Source organism: Aquarana catesbeiana, linkage group LG01 (assembly GCF_042186555.1).
Source record: "Aquarana catesbeiana isolate 2022-GZ linkage group LG01, ASM4218655v1, whole genome shotgun sequence".
NCBI classification, from domain to species: domain Eukaryota; kingdom Metazoa; phylum Chordata; class Amphibia; order Anura; family Ranidae; genus Aquarana; species Aquarana catesbeiana.
The window spans coordinates 827,087,389-827,109,539 of NC_133324.1; the positions used below are offsets into that span (position 1 = coordinate 827,087,389).

General features: G+C 44.9%; 1 protein-coding gene across 1 annotated transcript in view; it reads left to right on the top strand.

Moving 5' to 3' along the window:
- The first annotated feature begins 6,004 nt into the window (after positions 1–6,004).
- Positions 6,005–22,151, top strand: part of COMMD8 (COMM domain containing 8) — a 37,382-nt gene continuing 21,235 nt past the window's right edge. Inside the window, exons 1-3 of the mRNA XM_073608487.1 lie at positions 6,005–6,169; positions 8,039–8,194; positions 9,293–9,445. Coding sequence (XP_073464588.1) covers positions 6,119–6,169; positions 8,039–8,194; positions 9,293–9,445 — 360 coding nt within the window. The 5' untranslated portion in view covers positions 6,005–6,118. The remainder of the gene's footprint in view (positions 6,170–8,038; positions 8,195–9,292; positions 9,446–22,151) is intronic.

Consider the following 22,151-nt stretch of genomic DNA (forward strand, 5'->3'; position numbering starts at 1 on the left):
CACGAACAGGTTGCTGCCCAGCTGGAAGGGGCGACAAAAAATTACTGGCTGTCCAATGTTGATACGGCAGAGCCCCCAGTGGTCTGGGACGCCTACAAGGCGGTAGTCAGAGGGGAATCCATATCGGCTATAAAGACAGCCAGGGTAAATGAAAATGAGGAATATAAAAATATGCAACAGGAAGAGAGAGAACAAGCCAGGGCTTATGCGGAAGCCCCGACGGAATTGTATGAATCCTTACTTGAGGTTAGAAGACGTCTGTCACTGCAGGTTAAAGGACAGACAAAAATAGAGGAATCTCAGTAAGCACATAAAATTTTCGCAGAGGGAGATAAAAATGGGAAGCTCCTGGCCATGCTGGTGGCGGATCGCCCTCCGATGGCTCACATCCCGGTTATTAAAGACAGGAGTGGGACGCTGGTCGGTGATCCGGTACTTATCATGCAGGAGTTTATGGATTTTTTCGCGTCACTATATTCTCCCATTCCTCCATATGACACGGCGGAATTGGACAATGTAATGCAGAATCTACCGATACCTAGATTATCGGAGGAGGACTGAAACATACTGGAGGCCAAAATAACAATAAAAGAAATAGAGGCTGCAATATGTGCACTTCCGCCCAACAAGGCCCCAGGGCCAGATGGTATACCTGCGGACTTCTATAGGGCGAACATTGAACAACTAGCCGGTAGATTCAATTGGCTATTGGAACACTGTCTAGAAAACTCCTCCCTGCCTGACTCAATGATGGAAGCATATATGATTCTCCTGCCAAAACCCGGGAACGACCTGACAGAATGTGCATCGTATCGCCCTATTGCCCTACTAAATACAGACCTAAAAATCCTAACTAAAGTACTAGCAACTAGACTGGCCCAGGTTATACAGACTATAGTTAATATAGATCAAACCGGCTTCATGCCAGGAAAATCGACACAAATCTCAGAAGACTGTTCACACATCTACAGCTTCCCTCCACAGACCCTGAATCTAAAATAGTGGTATCTCTTGATATAGCAAAGGCCTTTGATTCGGTAGATTGGCAATTCATGAGTAAGGTATTGGAGGTCATGGGATTTGGACCACAATTTCGGAAATGGGTCTCATTGCTATACAGTAACCCCAAGGTGGCGATCCGCATGGGTAGGAGGGTGTCTCCGTTCTTTGGGATAGGTAGAGGCACAAGGCAGGGGTGCCCTCTGTCCCCCTTTCTTTTCGCCCTTGTGATAGAGCCATTGGCCATTGCCTTAAGGGTCTCCGGGAGGGTGCAGGATATCAAAGTGGGCACCATCCACGAAACAGTTGCACTTTACGCAGATGATATGCTCTTGTTTCTGTCAGATCTGAAGAATTCACTAACAGTGGTACTGGAAATCTTGGACGATTTTGCCAGGTTTTCAGGGTTACAAGTGAATTGGAACAAGTCCTCAATACTCCCTTTAGATGACAGAGCAAAAAATGGGGTTGACCCGGATCTGTCGTTACAATGGGTAACTTCTATGAAATACCTTGGGGTAAAGATCACAGCAAATATAAATGACTACATGTCCCTTAACTTACTCCCACTGATAACTTTCCTCAAACAAAAAACTCAGGCGTGGTCCAGACTTCCATTGTCTTTAATAGGTAGGATCAGCCTACTCAAAATGAAGGTCCTGCCGGTGATTTTATATTTTTTGAGACATGCTCCAGTGTGGATTCCAAAATCTTTTTTTCGTCAAATAGATGGTATAGTGGGCTCCTTTTTCTGGGCTCCAAAACCCCCCAGGATTGGGCTTAAGGTACTTCAAGAACCAGGAGACGGGGGGGGGGTCTGGCACTCCCAGATTGGCAAAAGTACTATCTGGCAGGGCAGATGGTTTTTGCGCATAGATGGCTAATCATGGATGAAGGGGACGCAGCCACAGTATTGGAAGCGGCTCACCTGGGGTCCTATGAAAGCCTGCGTATGGCATTATTTAGGGGGGCTTAAGTCTGAATTACCATTGACTACTACTATGAAAGCTACGATAAAAGCTTGGGACATGGCGGTTCATCTGGCATCCCCAAGCTTTCAGGGTCATTCACCCACGACTCCGCTGTGGATGAATCCTATGCTGCAGCACTTCTACAACTTACCTGACCCCATGATATGGGCAATAAAGGGAATTAAGACATTAGGTGACATAACAACTCTCGGAGATCTTCTGACGTTTCCCCAGCTAAAGTCAAGACATAATTTGGAAAATGCCTATCTATTCCGTTACTTACAACTTCGGCATGCCTATCAGTCACAATTCAGGGTACGTAAAGTAGAGTCTTTTCCATCCAGTCTTGAGTCAATGTTATCGGAGGATGTTCTAGACAAACCCCTCTCCAAATCATACAAAGAATTTTTCAAAATTACACCAAAAGCAATAGCAAAGACCAGAAGTAAATGGGAAATGGAGGTCCCTGAGCTCCAGGGAGAGGACTGGGAGGAAGTATGGGATCAACCGTTTAAGCATCTGGTGTCGGCCAGGGATAGGTTGATTCAATTCAAATTTCTTCACAGGAGTTACTACGCTCCGGCAAGATTAGGAAAGATTTTTGGGTCAGCATCAGCGGAGTGCTGGAGATGCTCTTTTTCCCCGGCCGATGCAGGCCATGTTTTCTGGGACTGTCCACAAATAAAAAGATATTGGGAGGAGGTCCTTTCATGTATTTCGGGCCTTCTCAGCAATCCCTATTCCATTAAATATCAAGGTGTGTCTGTTGGGTTTAGTACAAGAAGTGGTGCAGATCAGAGCCCTAAGAACACTGCTCACCATTCTGCTTTTTTATGCCAAAAAGGCTATCTTACTAAAATGGAAAGATTCTCAAGCTCCAGAAGTCGCATTTTGGAAGAAGTTGGTAAATAATATGATGCCTTTTTACAAATTTACTTATCAAGCTAGAGGATGTAAAAATAAATTTGACAAGGTATGGCAGGCGTGGTATGGAGATGAAAGTACAATAGGGTAACCATATTAACATATTGTTTAAAAGATGTCAGGTAGATGGTAAATCATCACGGTGAGAAATCAATCGCTAATTAACATAGAACATGGGAGGACTGAACGAAAGATGAAGGATTGGGGAAGTATAATGAGATAAAAACAGTCTGGCTCAGCGGTGTGATAACTTCATATTATAAAAGAGTTAAGCATACATTGGTCACTCTGAATTTTGCATTTGGGCTGTGACAGGGAGGGAAGGGGGGGGGGTATTTAGGGGGGAGGGTGGGGGGAGTCATGGGGTAGGGATTCATTGTTAGGCCCTGCGAGGCCAAATCTGGGCTCTGCCATGTTGGCGGCCTAGAGGTTATTGTATAAATGAAAAACTTCAATAAAAAGAATTTTCAAAAAAAAAAAAAAGGTGGAGTTTAGGAGGAGCTGCTTGGAGTATTGATGAGGGTCCCAGCCAATCGCCAGCAAAATAGGCTGGCGGGGGGCAGGTACCTCATAAATACTCATGGGTCATGCCAGAAGGGGCAGTCGGGTGGAAGATGGAAAAGGAGTGCTGAGGAGGCTGTTGGTGGCCCTTGAGGGTGCCCCTAGTCTGGGGGGGGGGGTGGGCAACACCCTGGGGCTCGGGTGCTGGAGGGACCCTCTAAAACACATGGAGGAAGTTCTTCCTGGAGGCACGGGAGCAAGGAGAGGACAGCAGGAGCAGGTCAGCACGTCCAGGAGTTCTCCAGAGGAGTCACCCAGGTGGGATGGTGAGTGATCAATCTGGGAGGACTGAGGAGAAGTAGCCAGGAGGACTAGTGAAAGGGGCAGCTGCAGCCAGGGTGGGCTGGCAGTGCCTGAAGAGGTGGTGCTGGGATCAGTAGCAACAAGAATGTAAACTGGACAGTGACTTTTGCTACACATTTAAAGGGGCCTCGGGTTCCTGCCTATAACAGGCTGTTGCTCAAAGATCTGAGTGAGTGCTGTGTCAGAATTATTTTCATCAGTGTGCCTGTGGAGTTCTGCAAGCAAGTGTGCTGGAGGAAGTAGACGAGTGTATATAGACTGTATATAGGAAAGTTGTCCCTGAAGTCAAGTGGGCATCCCATAATACCCCTACTCCTCATCCAAGTTTTATCCCCTCAATAAAATACAAAACCAAAGTGCTGGACTGTTCTCTGACTCTGGGAGACTGTGAAAATTCGGTGTGCCTGGCTGTGCAGGGTGGGGAATGCCATTTCACCTGCGGCTCCCTAGGGGGGGTGCAGTAAAATATAAATAAATAAATGCACATTATTTTTACCTGCAAAAATATGTGCATTTATTTTATTTTTTTCAAAAAAGTTAACTTATCCTTAAGACCCCTTTCACACTGAGGCAGTTTTCAGGCGTTTTAGTTCTAGAAATAGCCCCTGAAAACTGCCTCCCTTTCACTTCAATGTGTGCTTTCATACTGGGGCAGCGAGCTTGCGGGACAGTAAAAAAAAAGTCCTGCAAGAAGCATCTTTGGGGCTTGTTTAGAGCGCTAAAAAAAGTGCTCCAAAAACGCCCCTGCCAATTGAAATGAATGGGCAGCGCTTCCAAAGTGCCTTAAAAGCAATTTGAAAGCGCTGCAAAATGGGTCTTTTTTTTTAAACACTTGCCGACCAGTTGCCGTCATTATACAGAGGCAGGTCAGGTCGTTCCCGCTAATTGCCATACCTGTATTGCAGCTCCTTTAAGAGCCACAGCAGACGCGCACCCGCTGCATGCCGGGGAACCCAATGCGCATGGCTGGCGGCCACAATGTCCGCCGGCCACCCACGATCGTGGGCACGAGAGCCAGAATGGGGATCTGTGTATGTAAACACACAAATCCCATTCTGACAGGAGAGGAGAGACAGATCTGCTGTTCCTAGTAATTAGGAACAGTGATATGTCTCCTCCTCCAGTCAGTCCCATCCCCCCACAGTTAGAAACACACATGAGGGAACACATTTATCCCCTTGATCGCACCCTAGTGTTAACCCCTTCCCTGCCAGTGACATTTAGGCCTCTTGCACACTAGACATTTTTGGACGTTTTTACAGCAGGTGTTTTTGGCTTCAGACATTTTTTTCTACAGTCAATAAACTCCCCATCATGTTATCCTGTGTGTTCATGTACACATAGGCTGTTATCAGCAGTTTTTGGCTTGGGGTATTTTTTGGCTTTAAAAAAACCCCAAAACTAGTGGGTTCTGAGAGCAGTTTTTCAGCTGTAAAAATGCTCTAACATCAAAAAACTCTGATGAACTCCGATAAATGCTCAAAAACGCAGCTCACCAGCGTTTTTTGATGTTTTTGATCCATTGGGAAAAAAAGAAGAAAAAAAAATTTTTTTTTTTCAAAATTGTCGCTCTTTTTTGGTTTATAGTTCAAAAAATAAAAACTGCAGAGGTGATCAAATACCACCAATAGAAAGCTCTATGTGATGGAAAAAAAAGGATGACAATTTTGTTTGGGTGCAACGTCACAAGACTGAGCAATTGTCAGTTAAAGCGACGCAGTGCCATATTGCAAAAAATGGCCTGGTCATTAAGGGGGCAAATCCTTCCGGTCCTCAAGTGGTTAAGGTCACGTGACCTTAAAAACCCCAGCCTGCTAGCGCCCAAAAAGCTCCGCTAAGACCCTGCGAAAGCACCGCAAAAACGACCGGCTCTTTAGTGTGAAAGGTGATTTAAACTTTGACAATGAAAGATAGAAGCTGATTGGTTCCCATGCACAGCTGCTCCAGGTGGGACAATCGTCTATACTTCTCATATCATCGGGTGACTGGCAGCTCATCCAGCTGTACACAGTAGACGATAATGGGGATCCAGGCAGATGCACTTCCAAAAAATCATCCAGCTTTATTGAAAACATAAAATACCAAAATACATGTAAAAGATCAGTGATAGAGAGAGAAGTCCCCTCACTATGTATTTCTCTCCCCTCCTCTGTTCTCTTGGCACTGTACTGAATGATAACCTGCAGAGCTCAGAGATCCGCCCAGCTGTCACCCCGGATCCGCCCATCACCACGCCCTTTCCCGCGATCTGCCCGTCGGCTGCAAGATCACCTGACCACACCCCCGGGTCTGGCCGCTGATTGGCCGCTCTGCCAGGAAGTGATGGCTACGGTCATGTGATGTGAGAAGCAGTGTGGAGTATGGAAGGTCTGGGGCTCCTGTCTAGGCTGCCTATAGAGCAATGTCCGGAGGTGGGTGAGCGCGGTGCCGCCTGTGTGTGTGATTGGTGGGGGCTTCTCTTCTAGTCACAGGCTCGGGCGGTGTGGTGTCACTCTTCTGTACAGGGGAGACATGGATCCTCACTCAGTGACATTGGGGTAGAAAGCACTTCTTTTCTCCTTCTCTCAGCCTTTGTTGTATCTGATCTCATACCACTTCCTGTCCTCCTGAATACTGCGGAGGGCTGAGTGGTATTTCTCAGTTCAGCTTTTCTGATGGTGACCACAGGGGACCATGTCTGGCTAATGTCACAACCACTTGTAGTCTGCATTGGACACCTATGTGCATTAGAAGATGCAGCAAGTCAGAGACTGCCTTAGGATGGAGGATGCACTGTGAAACTCCATTTCCTTGCGGGCTGCATCCACAGTATGGTTACCCTCAAAGGGCCAGTTGTATCAGGGGTGCGCTGCATACAGAGTGCAGGGCTCAGGGTTGTGTTGCTTGCAGAGTGCATGGCTCAAGGGTGCCTTGCTTGCAGAGTGCAGGGCCGAGGGGTGCGCTGCGTGCAGGGCCGAGGGGTGCGTTGCGTGCAGGGCCGAGGGGTGCGTTGCGTGCAGGGCCGAGGGGTGCGTTGCGTGCAGGGCCGAGGGGTGCGTTGCGTGCAGAGTGCAGGGCCGAGGGGTGCGCTGCGTGCAGGGCCGAGGGGTGCGCTGCGTGCAGGGCCGAGGGGTGTGCTGCGTTCAGAGTGCAGGGCTGAGGGGTGCGTTGCTTGCAGGGCTGAGGGGTGCGCTGCGTGCAGAGTGTAGGGCTGAGGGGTGCGCTGCGTGCAGAGTGTAGGGCTGAGGGGTGCGCTGCGTGCAGAGTGTAGGGCTGAGGGGTGTGCTGCGTGCAGAGTCCGGGGCTGAGGGGTGCGGTGCGTGTAGAGTCCAGGGCTCAGGGGTGCACTGCGTGCAGAGTCCAGTGTTTAGGGTGCCTTGTCTTGCAGGGAGATTGTTCTCTCTCCCTCTCCTGAGATCTGTCCCCACTGTGAGGGTGTGCAGAGATCTGTTGCATCCAGGAATCACTGAGGGCAATGCTGTCCCTTATAAACATAGAAGGTTTCTGGGTTTACAAGTGAAACGGGGAGTGGAGGGTGAGAGCCAGAGGTGGCGAAACGTAGTTCCACTACGTTCCGGCTGCAAAACTGGGTGCAAGGGCTACATGATGACAAGGCCTGGTGAGCCGGATTTGGCCCCCAGGCCTCGTGTTTGTCATATGTGGTCTAGCCCTTTCCCTCACAGCCTTAGGGTTCATTCACACCATGTCCGCTGAGTGGCATTAATCTGTATGGACACAAGCTGCATTCAGGTGGGTTGTATATAAATGCGGAGGTGCTGCACCTATACACATCACATAGCATGTCACTGCACCACAGCTCATCACATCACACTGCAGAGCATGGAGTTGAATGAAAAAAAGTAATAAACAGTCCAATGCATTGTAATAAGGTATTGCTCCACTCTGTGTTCTGGCTGATCCATCATCGGCAGGTAGTGCTTTTCTCTTCTTCCGTATGCTGTGGCAGTGTCTTGTTCTCCTGTGTCCTCACACCCATTCAGGTGTATGGGCCCTGCATTGGCCTTGATGATGTCAGAGGGCATCTGGCCGCCAGAGCATAGGGGAGAGGAGGCTGTGGGTACCAGTCTCGCAGAGGATCAGAGAAGTAATCCTGCTTTTCCCAGTCCCCCAGATGTAAAGAAGCATTTAACCTCTGCAGTTCAGGGGCAGCCCCACTACAAGGGAGGATTTTTTTCTCTCCCCGGAGTTCACCTTTAACTTTTTTGTTGGTCTTCTGGACAAAACAGCTGCAATAGAATTATGATATAAATTCATTTATTTTTCTTCTTTGACCTTTCCAGTTCCTTCACAAAGTTGTTGATGGAATTTGTGGCCGGTCATATCCTCGATTTCAGGATTATGGCAATGTCTGGAACCTGAGAGAATGGCTGCAAGTTTTAGAAGATACAAAAGCATTTATTAAAGCCGTTGTTGGTAAAGATGAACCTCAAGAGACGGTAAATGAAAACTGTTTATTTTATTTTTTAATTCATTTGTGCCTGTGGAAAATCCTCTAGAAGGAAATGCTGACATACTCAGTTGTTTAGTTTGTGGGTAACTTAGACCTTATATAAGGGGAAAAAAAAGACATTTTAGCTTAATTTACCCCCACCCCCCACCCCTACTCCCAGGTGTAGAAGTAGATTAACAAAGAGTTTGCTAGCACAATACTTGCACATCTCTTCTAAACTAATGCTGGCCATACACTATACGAAAAATCGGCCGAAAAATCGTTCGAATGGACACTTCGTTCGTTTTTCAGCAAGTTAGTGGGTACAAATCGATAATCGTTTGTGACGTTTTTGTGGAAAAAAAACGAACGGCATGTTTGGAAAATTTCTGCCGAACGTACGATAAATTGCAAGGTTAATGTGTTTCCCGTCCGAACTGCCTGCACTAGGTATATGTAAAAAAACGAACACAAAATTATTTATTCATGTCCACTGAACAGATTATCGGACATTATATGATGGCACGATCGTTTGCGGTCACGGTCGAACGTTCGTTTTTCGAAAATGGGTTCGGCCGATTTTCTGTATAGTGTATGGCCAGCATTAGGCTGGCCATACACCTATTGATTATCTGCAGATTTTCTATGGTTAGATGGAAAAAGTGGGAGATTCCTCCATCCACACAGTTTAGCGAACATGGAGAGATCTGTTGCACATTTTCTATCTAACCATAGAAAATCTGCAGATAATCTATAGGTGTATGGCCAGCTGTAGACTATGGTGCAGATCCTACTCCCTGTGGCTGTGACAGGGACAGTGCAGAGAATAGAGAAAGCTGGAGCTGCATGCTTTGATCTTTTGTGGAGATAGAGATTTTTTTTTCTTTTGGTGACATTTTCTTCCAAAAAGTTTTTTTTTTTTTCCCCATATGTTGCACAACCCCCCCCCCCCCCCCCCCCCCCCCCCACACACACACACACACACACACACACACACACACACCAAGCAATGTAAAAATGGTTTGTGTATGAATTGTATAATGAAGCTAAAGCATAAAACAAGAGTTGTTTGATTTTTTTTTTTTTTTTTTTTTTTTCTTCCCAGCTGGATAATCATCTAAATGGTTTAACTACAGAGCATCAAGGGGTAATAATAACCTGTATAAAGGGCAGAAAACCTGAAATAAGAGATGCACTCCTGCAGAAAGTGTGTGGCATGTCCTCAGCATACCTACAAGACTTTGATTGGCAGCTCAAGGTACAAACTTAAGCTCTTCCATTCAACACCTTTTTTTGAAATAACGGCAATATTTTCACACACACCTACAGTGGAATTAACTATGCTCCCTGTTCTACTATAAAGATGCAGGAAACTGTCTGGAGTGGCTGGCACCACATTACCTAGGCAGATAGACTTGTTTCAAGTCTATCTGTGCCACCTGTGTCAGTTTCTATTTCAGAATGAAATAGAAACTAGTGCATATGGCAGTGAATATGGCAGTTTTTGATATAAAAAGCTACCCCAGATTCCCGCCAGGTGTGACCTTGTTGTAGGGGATGTGAACTGTCACCATCGGCAGACATTTCAGTTCCCTCTCAATTCCTGTGATTATCCTACACAAGCAGAGACTGCAAAGTGGTAACAATCCTCTTCCCTCATCCACTCTGGACCAAGTGGGGGATGAGACTGCAGAGAGATTAGAGCTAACGGCTCCAGCTCTCATGTACTCTGTGTTGTATCTGTCAGGCATGGCAGAACAGGGGACTGTGCTCCTAATTAACAAAGGGGCTTGTGCCCCTTTTGTAAAGAGCAGCCTCTGTTCCAGTTTTTTTTTTTTTTTTTTAAGCTTAGAAGAGTGCTTGCATCATTGAAGAGGTTGTAAACCTCAGACATGAAATATGAACAAAGCAGATCGCTCAATAGTGTGCACTTGTCTCTAACAATAGAACTACGTGGCATTTCTGTCTGCTGCCTCATTCTTCTGCTATCAGCATGAATCACTTCTGACAAGTTTTCCTGACACCAAGGAAAAAATGGTGACAGGGGAGGGATCTCCAGCTGATTTGACAGCCTCAGCTCTGTTCCTGTGTGCTGTGTGAAGGGGTGTTTCCCTTTCCTCCAATCAGCTCTCACAGCTCTCTTCACTAAGCGCTGCAGAGTGTAATTTCAGCTCTCTCCCCTCCCTTTTTTTTATTTTTTAATTTTTTTTCTGACAGTTCAGACAAGCTTATAAATTCGTGACTTTGAATGGCTGTAGAGAAAAGAAGTCTACAGATAAACAGGTACAACTTATGTCGGATGATTAGTTTCATCTCTGTGTATTACCTGAGGCCAGTCACTTCACTGGGTAAATGTAAGGGATTACAACCACTTTAACTACTATAAAGTATATCATTTTTAGAGATGTGTCTCTCTGTATTAGGGTTGTCCCGATACCACTTTTTTAGGACCGAGTACAAGTACCGATACTATTTTTCAAGTACTCGCCAATACCGATTACCGATACTTTTTTTTTTAATGTCACGTGACAGTGTTTTTTAAAATTTTTTTTTTTTAGTTTATTTTTTTTTAGGGGGGGGGGGGGGGTGAACGGTGTCTGTGATTTCTTTTTTTTTTTTCATTTACATTTATTATTTTTTACAATAATATATATATTTTTTTTATTCTTTATTGCAATATGTGTGTTTTTTTTTTTTAATCAGCCCTGTTGTGTTGGGGGGCTTTGGTGAGATATCAGGGGTCTTAACAGACCTCTGATATCTCCCCTTTGAGACAGAGAAAGAGACAGAGGATAGAGATTCCCCAGTCCCTTTCTCTGCAGCCTCAGCTGCACTGAGAATGAATGGAGAGAAGACAGCGGCTTAATCACAGGAGATTACAATGTTTCAGTTATGTGAATAGACAGAGTCACATGACTCTGTTCATTCACACAGCGGAGGGGGACAGAGCAGCGGAGGGGGTCAGAGCAATGGAGGAGGACAGCGGAGGGGGTCAGAGCAATGGAGGAGGACAGCGGAGGGGGACAGAGCAACGGAGGAGGACAGTGGAGGGGGACAGAGCAACGGAGGAGGACAGTGGAGGGGGACAGAGCAACGGAGGAGGACAGTGGAGGGGGACAGAGCAACGGAGGAGGACAGCGGAGGGGGACAGAGCAACGGAGGAGGACAGCGGAGGGGGACAGAGCAACGGAGGGGGACAGAGCAACGGAGGGGGACTGAGGAGGATGAGGTGACAGTCAGCGGTGATCGTGTGTGGTTGATTTACAAGCACCGATCACCGCCGTATGTCACTAAAGCAGCTGAAAGCCACGGGGGGGAGAAGCTTGTAACTCCCCCACACGCCGATCACCGCTGACTGTACAGGTATCGGGGGAAGCATCGGGAGCATTTGCCCGAGTACAAGTACTTGAGCAAATGCTCGGTATCAGTGCCGATACCAATACTAGTATCGGTATCGGGACAACCCTAGTCTGTATTTATCATTAATTTGACATGTCCACTTTTTTTTTGTTAAACACTTTACCATTAAGAACATTGTATTTTGGTTTAATTGCAGACATACCCATCCTCCTCCACTCATCTCCCCAGCCATATTTTTATATTAACTGAATATATATGTATACCCCTGATTGTTTCTTCAATTTGAGGAATAATGGAATCTCATGTAAACAGCCTGCCACCAAAAGGTCACTAACCAAAGCTAAAAAATCAAATTTCAATTTAGTAAAGTCAGGCAAGGTAATAGGCTGCCCTATGTGCGATGCCCATTTATGCATATAAACACGCAAAAAAAAAGTAAGTGGGAACGTGCATTTCTGCTACGCTCAGTTGTGAATAGAATGTGATTGGGAGGAGAGTTATAGGAAGCAAGGATGACCAGGGAGGAGAGGGTTAAAACACTTATCCATCAAAGACGTATGCTGTTGCAACTTATGGGATAACCTAGAAGTCTATGGGGCTGAAATCGCACTGGAGTCTATTGCCGGGTCCTTTTCAAAAGTCGCACTGTGCTGAGTCCTTTTTTAAAAATTTCTCTGGTCTTAACTCATGGAAAAAACACACCAGAATGCAAAAAAAAAATGCATTAAAGCGGAGTTCTGCTTAAAAAAAAATAAAAAAAATAAAAGTCAGCAGCTACAAATACTGCAGCTGCTGACTTTTAATAATAGGACACTTACCTGTTCCACGGTCCAGCTATTCGGGGAACTAAGCCCTGCTCGCCCCCCCCCCTCTCTGTGGTGCCGGCATTGTAACTGTGGGCGCCTGCACATGCGCGCCGTGACTGGCCGGGCAATCATCTGGGACCTGTGACATGTCCCAGATGATTGCCAAGTTGAGAGGTGATCTCCTGGTGCCGCGGTGCGTCGGGAGGAAGTGGGAGCTGGGGTCCTCTAAAAAGAGGGTATCCGTCTCTTCCCCCCCCCAAAAAAAAATTACATGCCATATGTGGCATGCCAGGAGGTTACCTCCCTTAAAGCGGAAATTCCATTTTTGTGTGGAACTCCGCTTTAAAAGGGTATGTAAATGCACATGTAGGAATGCATTCGAGACGCATCTGGACTGGTTTTTGTGGTGTGAACTGGCCCTTACTGTCTAAAAAAGGCAGATTAGAGCAGGGTTAAAGTTTTGATATGGAACACATAGACAAAGGCCAGACCTTCTGGAACAATGAACTGTGGACTGCTGAATTACGGTAGGTATAGAGTTGTGTGGTCACTTTAACCATTTCAGGGCTCGTTCCTTTACACCCTTACGGACCAGAGTGCTTTTTCCATTTCCCCTATGGGTTTGTTTTTTTGAAGATTACATTTGTTATTACATAGACCCCTTTCACACTGAGGCACTTTTCAGGCGTTTTAGCGCTAAAGATAGTGCCTGAAAAGCACCTTTCATGCCTCCCCAGTGTGAAAGCTTGAGTGCCTTCACACTGGGGCAGTGTGCTTGCGGGATGGGAAAAAAGTCCTGCAAACAGCATCTTTGGGGTGGTTTGGGAGTGGTGTATACACGCTCCCAAAACGCCCTGCCCATTGAAATGAATGGGCAGCACTGCCGAAGCGCTGCAACACGGGCGCTTTTAACTCTCTTTTCGGCCACTAGCGGGGGTTAAAAACGTCCCACTAGCAACTGAAAAGCTCTGCCAAAACGACCGTAAAGCGCCGCTAGTCACACCTCCGCCCCAGTGTGAAAGTAGCCTTAAAGTGGATGTAAACACGATTCATGAAATTTGAGCTGGGCACATAAATCTGCAGTGTTTTCTTATCTCTCTTCAGAACACTAAGTCCCGTGGCTGTCTCCTGCTCCATTGTGCTAACCAGGAAGAGAAAATCTCCTAACACGATCTGAAGTTTCTAAACAATATATAAAGCTGAAGACAGGAGATATACATGTAAAACTTATTTAGGGAGATTTCTTTCCTCTCTGTGTATAATCTGAGGCTGTTCACTTCACTGGGTATATGTGAAGGTTTACATCCACTTTAAAGCATTTGTTACCCCAACATTTCATATTCCTGATATGTGCCTGCTGTATTATGTACAGGTACTTATATGAAAAAGTAACCTGTTCTCTGTATTGCTTTCTTGTCAAATCCCTGGTGTCCCTCTGTTTTCCTATTAAAAACTGACCACACTAAGCAGGAGAGCACACCATAGTCAGTTCTCTAGCTGTGCTGGAAACTCAGTATGCTCTCCAATAATCAGATTTGTCCTGACACGCCCCCGCTGCACAGCCATTCACTGGGAAGCTCAGTGTGCTGCTGCTTTTCCTCCTCCCCCCAGCTCTTATGCAGCTGAGATAAGGTGATCATTTATAAAAAAAGGGATTTATAATGTGTTTGTTTTTTTTGTTTTTTTTTTTGTTTTTTTTTTTATATCTCTACACAAATGTTTTGCCTTTCATTTCTGTTTTAAACTGGGTTGTTTTACAAGGTGATTGTTTACAATCACTTTAAGGGAAATTTATAGTCAAATGCTCCACCTTGCAGTTTTTAAACCAGCACAATAGTTAATAGAAAAATACTTTGTTTTTTTTATAATAAACTTTCTTTCTGAAAAATACTCCTGATGCTGTGATTGATTCCAATCCTCAATTTCAGCTGCTTTCTGTATTATCTGTGGTGCATTTGAAAGGGCAGTTGCATTGCGGCCACTACTGTTAGGGGCATTCTCTGTGTTTGCAGATCACCCTCAATATCAGCACTGCAGGAGCGAGGACAGATGTCATTGTGAGACTGGCAGATGAGGGTTGCCCTATAGTCAGGGTTAAGGATTAACCATCTATGTCTGGACTCAATTGAACAATCTCACGTTCAGTTGTAGTTTCAGCGCTGAGCACTCTGCTGTCTGTAACATGACTGCAGATATTTAATTGGGGGGAAGATTTTAATATCATAGAGATTAGGGAGATGGTGCCTCAGGGATTTTATAAGTATGTTTTACAACTTGGAGAGCATTGTGTGTTAGATGTATGCCACAGCACATGCAAATGAGATGCTTTATTCAGGTACCTGGTTTTTATCGCTTCTCAGAGGGAGGTATGGCAGCAGCTTTCAGGTGTTCTGAAAGCAATCCTTTCGTATGCTAAATGTATTATTAAAAAAAAAAAAAATAATAATCCCAAGGTAGATTTGCATTGCAATATTGCACACTGAAACTGCAAGACAAGCATTTGGCTCCATTTGCAATGCAGTCCCATGGACTACAATAGGCAAGTTTGACAGGCCGTGCCACCATTCAAACTGGGCAATCTGAGTTAAATTTGCCGTGGCCATGAAGCAAAGCATTGCAGCTGTGACCTGTGCACAGAACACTTTGGCTCCCACGTGCAAATCAACCAACCAGTTTTTACTGTCCCTGGTTGCCAGTGTGCAAGAGGCCTAAATCTTGCATTGTCATATGCATATGATCAGTTTATGAAATACTGACAGGTTAAGTGAATAGCAGTGATTATATCCTTACAATGGAATCTGAAAGTTGGTGGAATATATTGGATAGCAAGTAAACATGTTCATGAAGTTAATTTGTTGAAAGCAGAAATAATGGGGATCATAGTTTGTTTTGTATGAGGCTGCGTAGCTGCAAACCAGTCGGAGTGTCCATGCTGACCCATGTCCTCAGTCTAAAGTTCCTACATGTCAGCATCAGAGCTGGACCTCAGAACAATAGAAGATGGTGGCCTGGTCTGATGAATCGGTTTTCTCTTTGATGACAAAAGGGTGACTTACTCAATATTATGTGGGTCATCAAAATGGTATGGTCTACTGATCTGTGTGTGTGTGTGTGTGTGTGTGTAAAATGCTGTAAATTAAGAATGCTTTCAGAAATAGAAGTGTTAATAATTTTATTTTTATCAATTAACAAAATGGAAAGTAAATCAATATTTGGTGTGACTACCCTTTTGTCTTCAAAACAGCATCAATCATCAATTCTTCTAGGTATACTTGCACACAGTTTTTGAAAGAACTCGGTAGGTAGGTTGTTCCAAATATCTTGGAGAACTAACCTTGGATCTTCTGTGGCTGTAGGCTGCCTCAAATCCTTCTGATTCTTCATGTAATCCCAGATAGACTCAATGATGGTGCATTCAGGGCTTTATGGGGGCCAAACCATCTTTTCCAGGACTCCTTGTTCTTCTTAATGCTGAAGATAGTTCTTAATTACATTGGCTGTATGTTTGGCGTGGTTGTCCTGCTGCAGAATACATTAAGGGCCAATCACACCCCTCCCTGATGGTATGGCATGATGGAGTGTCTGCTTGTATTTCTCAGCACTGAGGACACCGTTGATCCTGACCAAATCTCCATTTACAGAAATGCAGCCCCAAACTTGCAAGGAACCTCCACCACGCTTCACTGTTGCTTGCAGACACTCATTATACCATTCTCCAGCCCTTTGGGAAACAAACTGCCTCTTGCTGCAGCCAATTATTTCAAGTTTTGATTCATCAGTCCAGAGCCCCGATGCCATTTTTCTGAACCCCAGTTTCTGTGTTTTCATGCATAGTTGAGTCGCTTAGCTTTGTTTCCATGTTGGCGGTATGCTGTTTTTTGCTGCCATTCTTCCATGAAGACCACTTCTGGCCAGACATCTCTGGACAGTAGATGGGTGTACCTGGTTTCCACCAGTTCTGTTCTGATGGCACTGCTAAAAATCTTTGTTGAAGGGAAGTAAGCATGACGTGTCTTTCATCTGCTTCATTAAGTTTCCTTGGCCGAAAACTGTGTCTATGGTACTCAACATTGCCAATTTCTTTGTGCTTCTTCAAAAGAGCTTGAACAGCACATCTTGAAACCCTAGTCTGCTTTGAAGTCTTTTCCTGGGAGAGATCTTGCTGATGCAGTATAATTACCTTGTGTCTTGTTTCTGTGCTTAAAACTGTCTTCCACAACCTCATCTTTTAGTAGCAGAGTTTGGCTGTTCCTCACCTAGGTTTAAGCCTCCTACACAGCTGTTTCAATTAATGACTATTTCGACCTACAAATGAAATTAATGATCATTAGCACCTGCTTAGTATAATTGGTTAATTATATATACACCTGCTATAAAATCCCTTACTTTGTGCAAAATTATACACTTGCTATGAAATCCCTTACTTTGTGCAAGCGTAAGAATTGATGCTGGTTTGAAGCCAAAGGTTGGTCAAACCAAATATTGATTTTGATTTAGGTTTTTCTTTTGTTCGCTTACATTGCATTTGGTAAACTGATAAAAAGAAGAGTGTGTGCGTGTGTGTGTGTGTGTGTAAACCGACAAGGATGTTCTAACAATGGGATAGTAAGTGAGGCTTTCAGATGAGTTGGGCCATCTGTTAATATGAAAAGAAATATCTTTTTTTGCAAGTATATTAGCAAAAATACAACACAGTGTTTTAATAAACAATGGGAGGTGTATTAACAAAACTTCATGCACAGGATAGGATTTTCCAGATAGTAGTTTCAGTCTTGAGAAAAATAGTAGGAAGAAAGATATGACTGGTTTCACATTTTCATCCTTTTTTCCAGAAATATTTGACATTTTTAAGAAACATTTTATGTATCCACCTGTTCCCTCTTATAGAAGAGGGAACACAATTTCTAATTATGTGGTGCTATCAGATCTAAAACCAATTTTTAGGAAGTTTGGAACATTTCTTGGGGAATGCAATACCAGCTCCACCGAGCTTGTATACATTCCCATATAATAAAAGGTTTGTGTTTTTTTTTTTTTTTTTTTTTTTTTTTCTCTATCATCCACATTCAGGAGAAAAAATTAAAAATGAGGGTGAATTATACTTGTTAGACAAATTATGCGGTCTATTTATTAAAATGCCCATGTGGTCTTTGTTATATAGGTTAAAAAACTCTTCATGGTGATTGATCAGATCCCCAAAGAGGGAATAGGGAGCTGATATTGAAACTGAGAGAGGTATAGAACGGTCGAATACTGTAAAGGGTGTGTTTGTTATAAAAAAAAAAAAACATGGTATTCTTACCTCCTCTGTGCAAGGGTTTTGCACAGAGTGGCCCCGATCCCCCTCTTCTGGGGTCCCCCAGTGGCGCTCCTGGCTCCTCCCTGCATTGAGAGCCCCCTCGGAGACCCGCATTCCATGGGGACACTTGTGTGGGCTCATTCTCATTGCTGGAAAGATCGGGTTCAGGTAAATAAAAGGGGTGTCTGGGGGGCTGCAGCACTACAGAAGATTTTTTTACCTTAATGCATAGAATGCATTAAGGTCAAAAACCTTGGGGGGGTTTACATCCCCTTTAAAGCCAAGATCGGCTCTGTTTTTTTTTTCTTCTCTGTGTTTGTGTTAGACATTACAAAGAGTGTAGGAGCCACTTGCTCCAGCTCTCTCTGTTAAGCTGGCCATATATTTTATAATCTTCTTATTCAAGTTCCTTTTTAGATTTACCTTCAACTCTGTAATGCAAGGGCCTGCCTGGTTGCATACAAATTGAAAGTGTTTATGTTTTGACCTCATATTATATGGTTTTGGTAAATCTAAAGGAAAACTGTATCTAATATGGCCAGCCTTACCTGTCCACCCCACACTGCAGTTGCCTGGGTTAATGATGGTGTATATAGGCAGGTAAAGGAGTTTTCCATGCTAACAATGTAATGTGTTCACTGTACAAGTGGAAAGAAGCTGACAGACAAGTCACATCCAGTCTGGCGAAGTTTTCTATATTGAAAACTGCAGTGATCCCTTTGGTAATTTAGGTGTGGGTAAGAGAAAGGGAGCTGGAGCACATGGCTCCTGCTCTCTATGCCTTGTCTAGCACAGAGAAGAGAACAGAGTGGATCAGTCTCCATTAGCAAAGAAGCTTGCACCCCCTTTCTCAAGTTGAGCAGGGTCTGCCCCTTTTTCTCAGTTTAGAAGAGTGGTGCAGGCTTTATACCTGCATCACTCTTTGTTAATGTCCCCGCCATGAATTGAATTTTTTTTTTTTTCTCCTGGAAACGGGAAAGCTGTCTATAGTCTGAATAGATTTTGCTGACGTAGGTACTTTTGCTTGGCTTCCAGCCTCCTCTGACTCAGTAATAGCCTCTAGTAATTACACAGATGGTGAGGGTCATCCGTATTCTTAGAGGCCTTCACACCTGTGAAATGCAATTACAACAAATGTGTTCCTACAAAGAGGATACTCATTAAGTTAAATTGAAAACAGCATGCACAGAGCACTGAAACATACAGTGATGATCTTCACTATACTAGTTGAAAATAAATGTCTTGAACAGAGATCTTTTATCAGCATAAAATGTTTCTTAATGGTCCTCAGTGGCTAGCTGACAGTCTGTTCCTTTAATGTGATGCTTCTCAAACATTGTTTCTAGCTGGACCTGAGATACTAATGAGGTCTGGGTCAGAGACTTATTACTACATCTGTTATGTGAGCTGTCAATTCAATGACCAGCTGCATAAACTGCACTTTAATTTAGTAGCAAACAAAATTCAGAAAAGAAAGGTGACATAATGGGAATAGGTGCATGTTTGTCAAGCATGAAGGTGTATTTTGCAATGTATTTAAAAGAGTATCTGTCCTTTCTGTAAAACAAATGTTTTTTTTTTTTTCACTGGAAGAACTAATGATGAGTTTTGCTGTTTGTCTTTTCCTTAGCAGTAATAAAATGGAGAGGTTAAAAATTGTGACAGGGTCTCTTTAAAATGCCACACTACGTTTTAGGTCCTATAAAAACTAATGCTGTATTGAAATCTACAGAAGCAGACAGGAGTAAAATATCAGTTGCTACTTCATAGCCATAGGTTGGGTTTAAGGCCCGGTTCACACTAGTGCGACAAACGCTCTGACATTGGGAGCTCATGTCGCATGACGTGTGAAAATCAATGTTTCCCTATGGGAGCCGTCCTAACTGGTCCGACACAAGTCGATCCGACTTTGAAAATGCTCCCTGTACTACTTTGGTCCGACTTTAATCCTACTTCAGCCCATTGACTATTATTGAAGTCGGATCAAAGTCGGATCGCCGTCTTGCATGATCCGACTTTGGAATGCAACCTGTGCTCAGAAGATCTTGAGGGGGAACTCCACGCCAAATTTTAAATAAACCGGCATGGGTTCCCCCTCCAAGAGCATACCAGGCCCTTGAGTCTGGTATGGATTTTAAAGGGAACCCCCTACGCCGAAAAAACGGCATGGGGGCCCCCCCCAAATCCATACCAGACCCTTATCCGAGCAGGCAGCCCGGCCGGTCAGGAAAAGGGGTGGGGACGAGCGAGCGCCCCCTCCTGAACCGTACCAGGCCGCATCCCCTCAACATGGGGGGGGTGGGTGCTTTGGGGCAGGGGGGTACCCTGCGTCCCCCCACCCCAAAGCACCTTGTCCCCCATGTTGATGAGGACAAGGGCCTCTTCCCGACAACCCTGGCCGCTGGTTGTCGGGGTCTGTGGGGGGGGCTTATCGGAATCCTGGAGCTCCCTTTTAATAACGGGGCCCTCAGATCCCGGCCCCCCACCCTATGTGAACGAGTATGGGGTACATCGTACCCCTACCCATTCACCTAGGAAAAAAAGTGTCAATAAAAAAACACACTAGACAGGTTTTTAAAGTAATTTATTAGGCAGCTCCAGGGGTCTTCTTCCGACTTCGGGGTGTCTTTTCCTTCTTCTCCGCGCTCTCCGGCCTCTTCTGCGCGCTCTCTGGTTCTTCTCCCGCTCTCCGGTATCTTCTGCCAGGCTCCTCCGCTATCTTCTGCTCTTTTGCCCGCTCTTTTGCCAGTGGTGGCTCGGTCTTCTCCACCATCTTCTTCCCTCTTCTCTTCTTCTGATGTTGACACGACATGCTTTGAAATAAAAGGGAGGGGAGAAATAGTCATATTGACAACCAGGGATGGAGGCATTGGACCTAATTTCCTATGCCTCATGTAAAGTCCCAAACTCCCTATTTCTCCCCTCCCCTTTTATTTCAAAGTATTCAGGGATGGAAGCATGCAGCTTGGACAGTTTACTGTCCTCTTGTCGTTACACACTTTATACAGCATGATACTAACTGGATCCAATTGTTTGGTTCTACTTCGGGGCTCCATTCTGGAGAGATTTAGGAGAATGAATATTACCTATTACCAATACACCTTTGAACACCTTTATGGTCTAGATCTCTTGGTGTTCTGTTTGTGGGAGGTTTGGGCTGCTTGTGACCGCTGGCTTTTTTAGTTCCAGGAGTTGCGATGCGCACCGGATATCTCCCCTTTCTCTCCGCACTTTCGGGTGCACTGGGGGATTGGGCGGATGTCGCGCTGCGCATCGACGCACGCTTCCAGCGCCATACGCAACACACCAGTACTTTGGCGTTGTTGCGTAGGAGCTGTGTGGTAACAACGGCATCTCTGTGTGTGGGGAACTTGGCGCCAATTACTAAGCGGAAACTCTGCTCAGGTGATGGCGCCTGCCCTCCACCGTTCTGTCAGCCTGATTTGGGGGGTAACCTTAGATCACATTTGAGTGTTTATACTCCCCCTAGTTTGACATGTGCCCCTTGTGGCTGTTGGCTCCCGTGGACCTGTGGTACCATCTTGGATTACAGGGTTTGGCTCAGAAGCACAAGGTAGCTCATGTTACAGTTTTTCACCATTTTTACATTTGCCTTCATTTTTTAGATCTTTGCCCTCACTTTTATTCAGTAAAGTGGTGTTCCGGCCGCAATTATACTTTTTAAATAAAAATACCCCTATAATACACAAGCTTAATGTATTCTAGTAAAGTTAGTCTGTAAACCAAGGTCTGTTTTGTTAGTTTATAGCAGTAGTTTGTTATTTTATAAACTTACAGCAGGCCATGGCCATCTTAAGTGTGGGCATCGGAAGCCAGACTGTATTTCTTCCTGGATCTCATTCTTGCAGATCTCGCACATGCTCAGTGCAGCACAAGCAGTGTAATAGGTTTCAGGTCAGGTTTCCATAGCAACGGCAGTGTCAGAGGAAGTTGCCGCCCCTTTCCAGAAGGCATTGCAAACAGGAAATGATGCGATGGGCCACGGCTAGGGAGGAGGAAGTGAAAAATGAATACAGCAGATATACAGTGGGTGCTGAGAAAAAAAAAAAATATCCGATTCGTTTACAGTGCACAGTTTACTGAGGGATGCTGAACAGTTGTAAAAGTGGGTGGAACTCCACTTTAATCCATATGATTGGGATATTACCTTCACGCCTTACTTTGTTAAGGGATATTCTTATCCCATCACTTCCCCTTTCCTACCCATCCTTTGGGGTCATCTCAGGTTATTCCTTTTCCTTTCTATATTAGCACTTACACCTATTAATACATTCTATGTTACACCTATTTCAGATGACTCACGGTCACGCCACCCACCTCCATTTGACCCTGCATGGGACACCCTACTCCCAGGGACATTTTGTTTCCTGAGGGTTTATTTCAGCACCCTTTCTTGGGATATGCCGCCTCAGCTCCCGGGACTGATGACTTGCCTGTCTGGTGTGCCGACCCCACCGCTCTCAGCCAGACCCATAGGT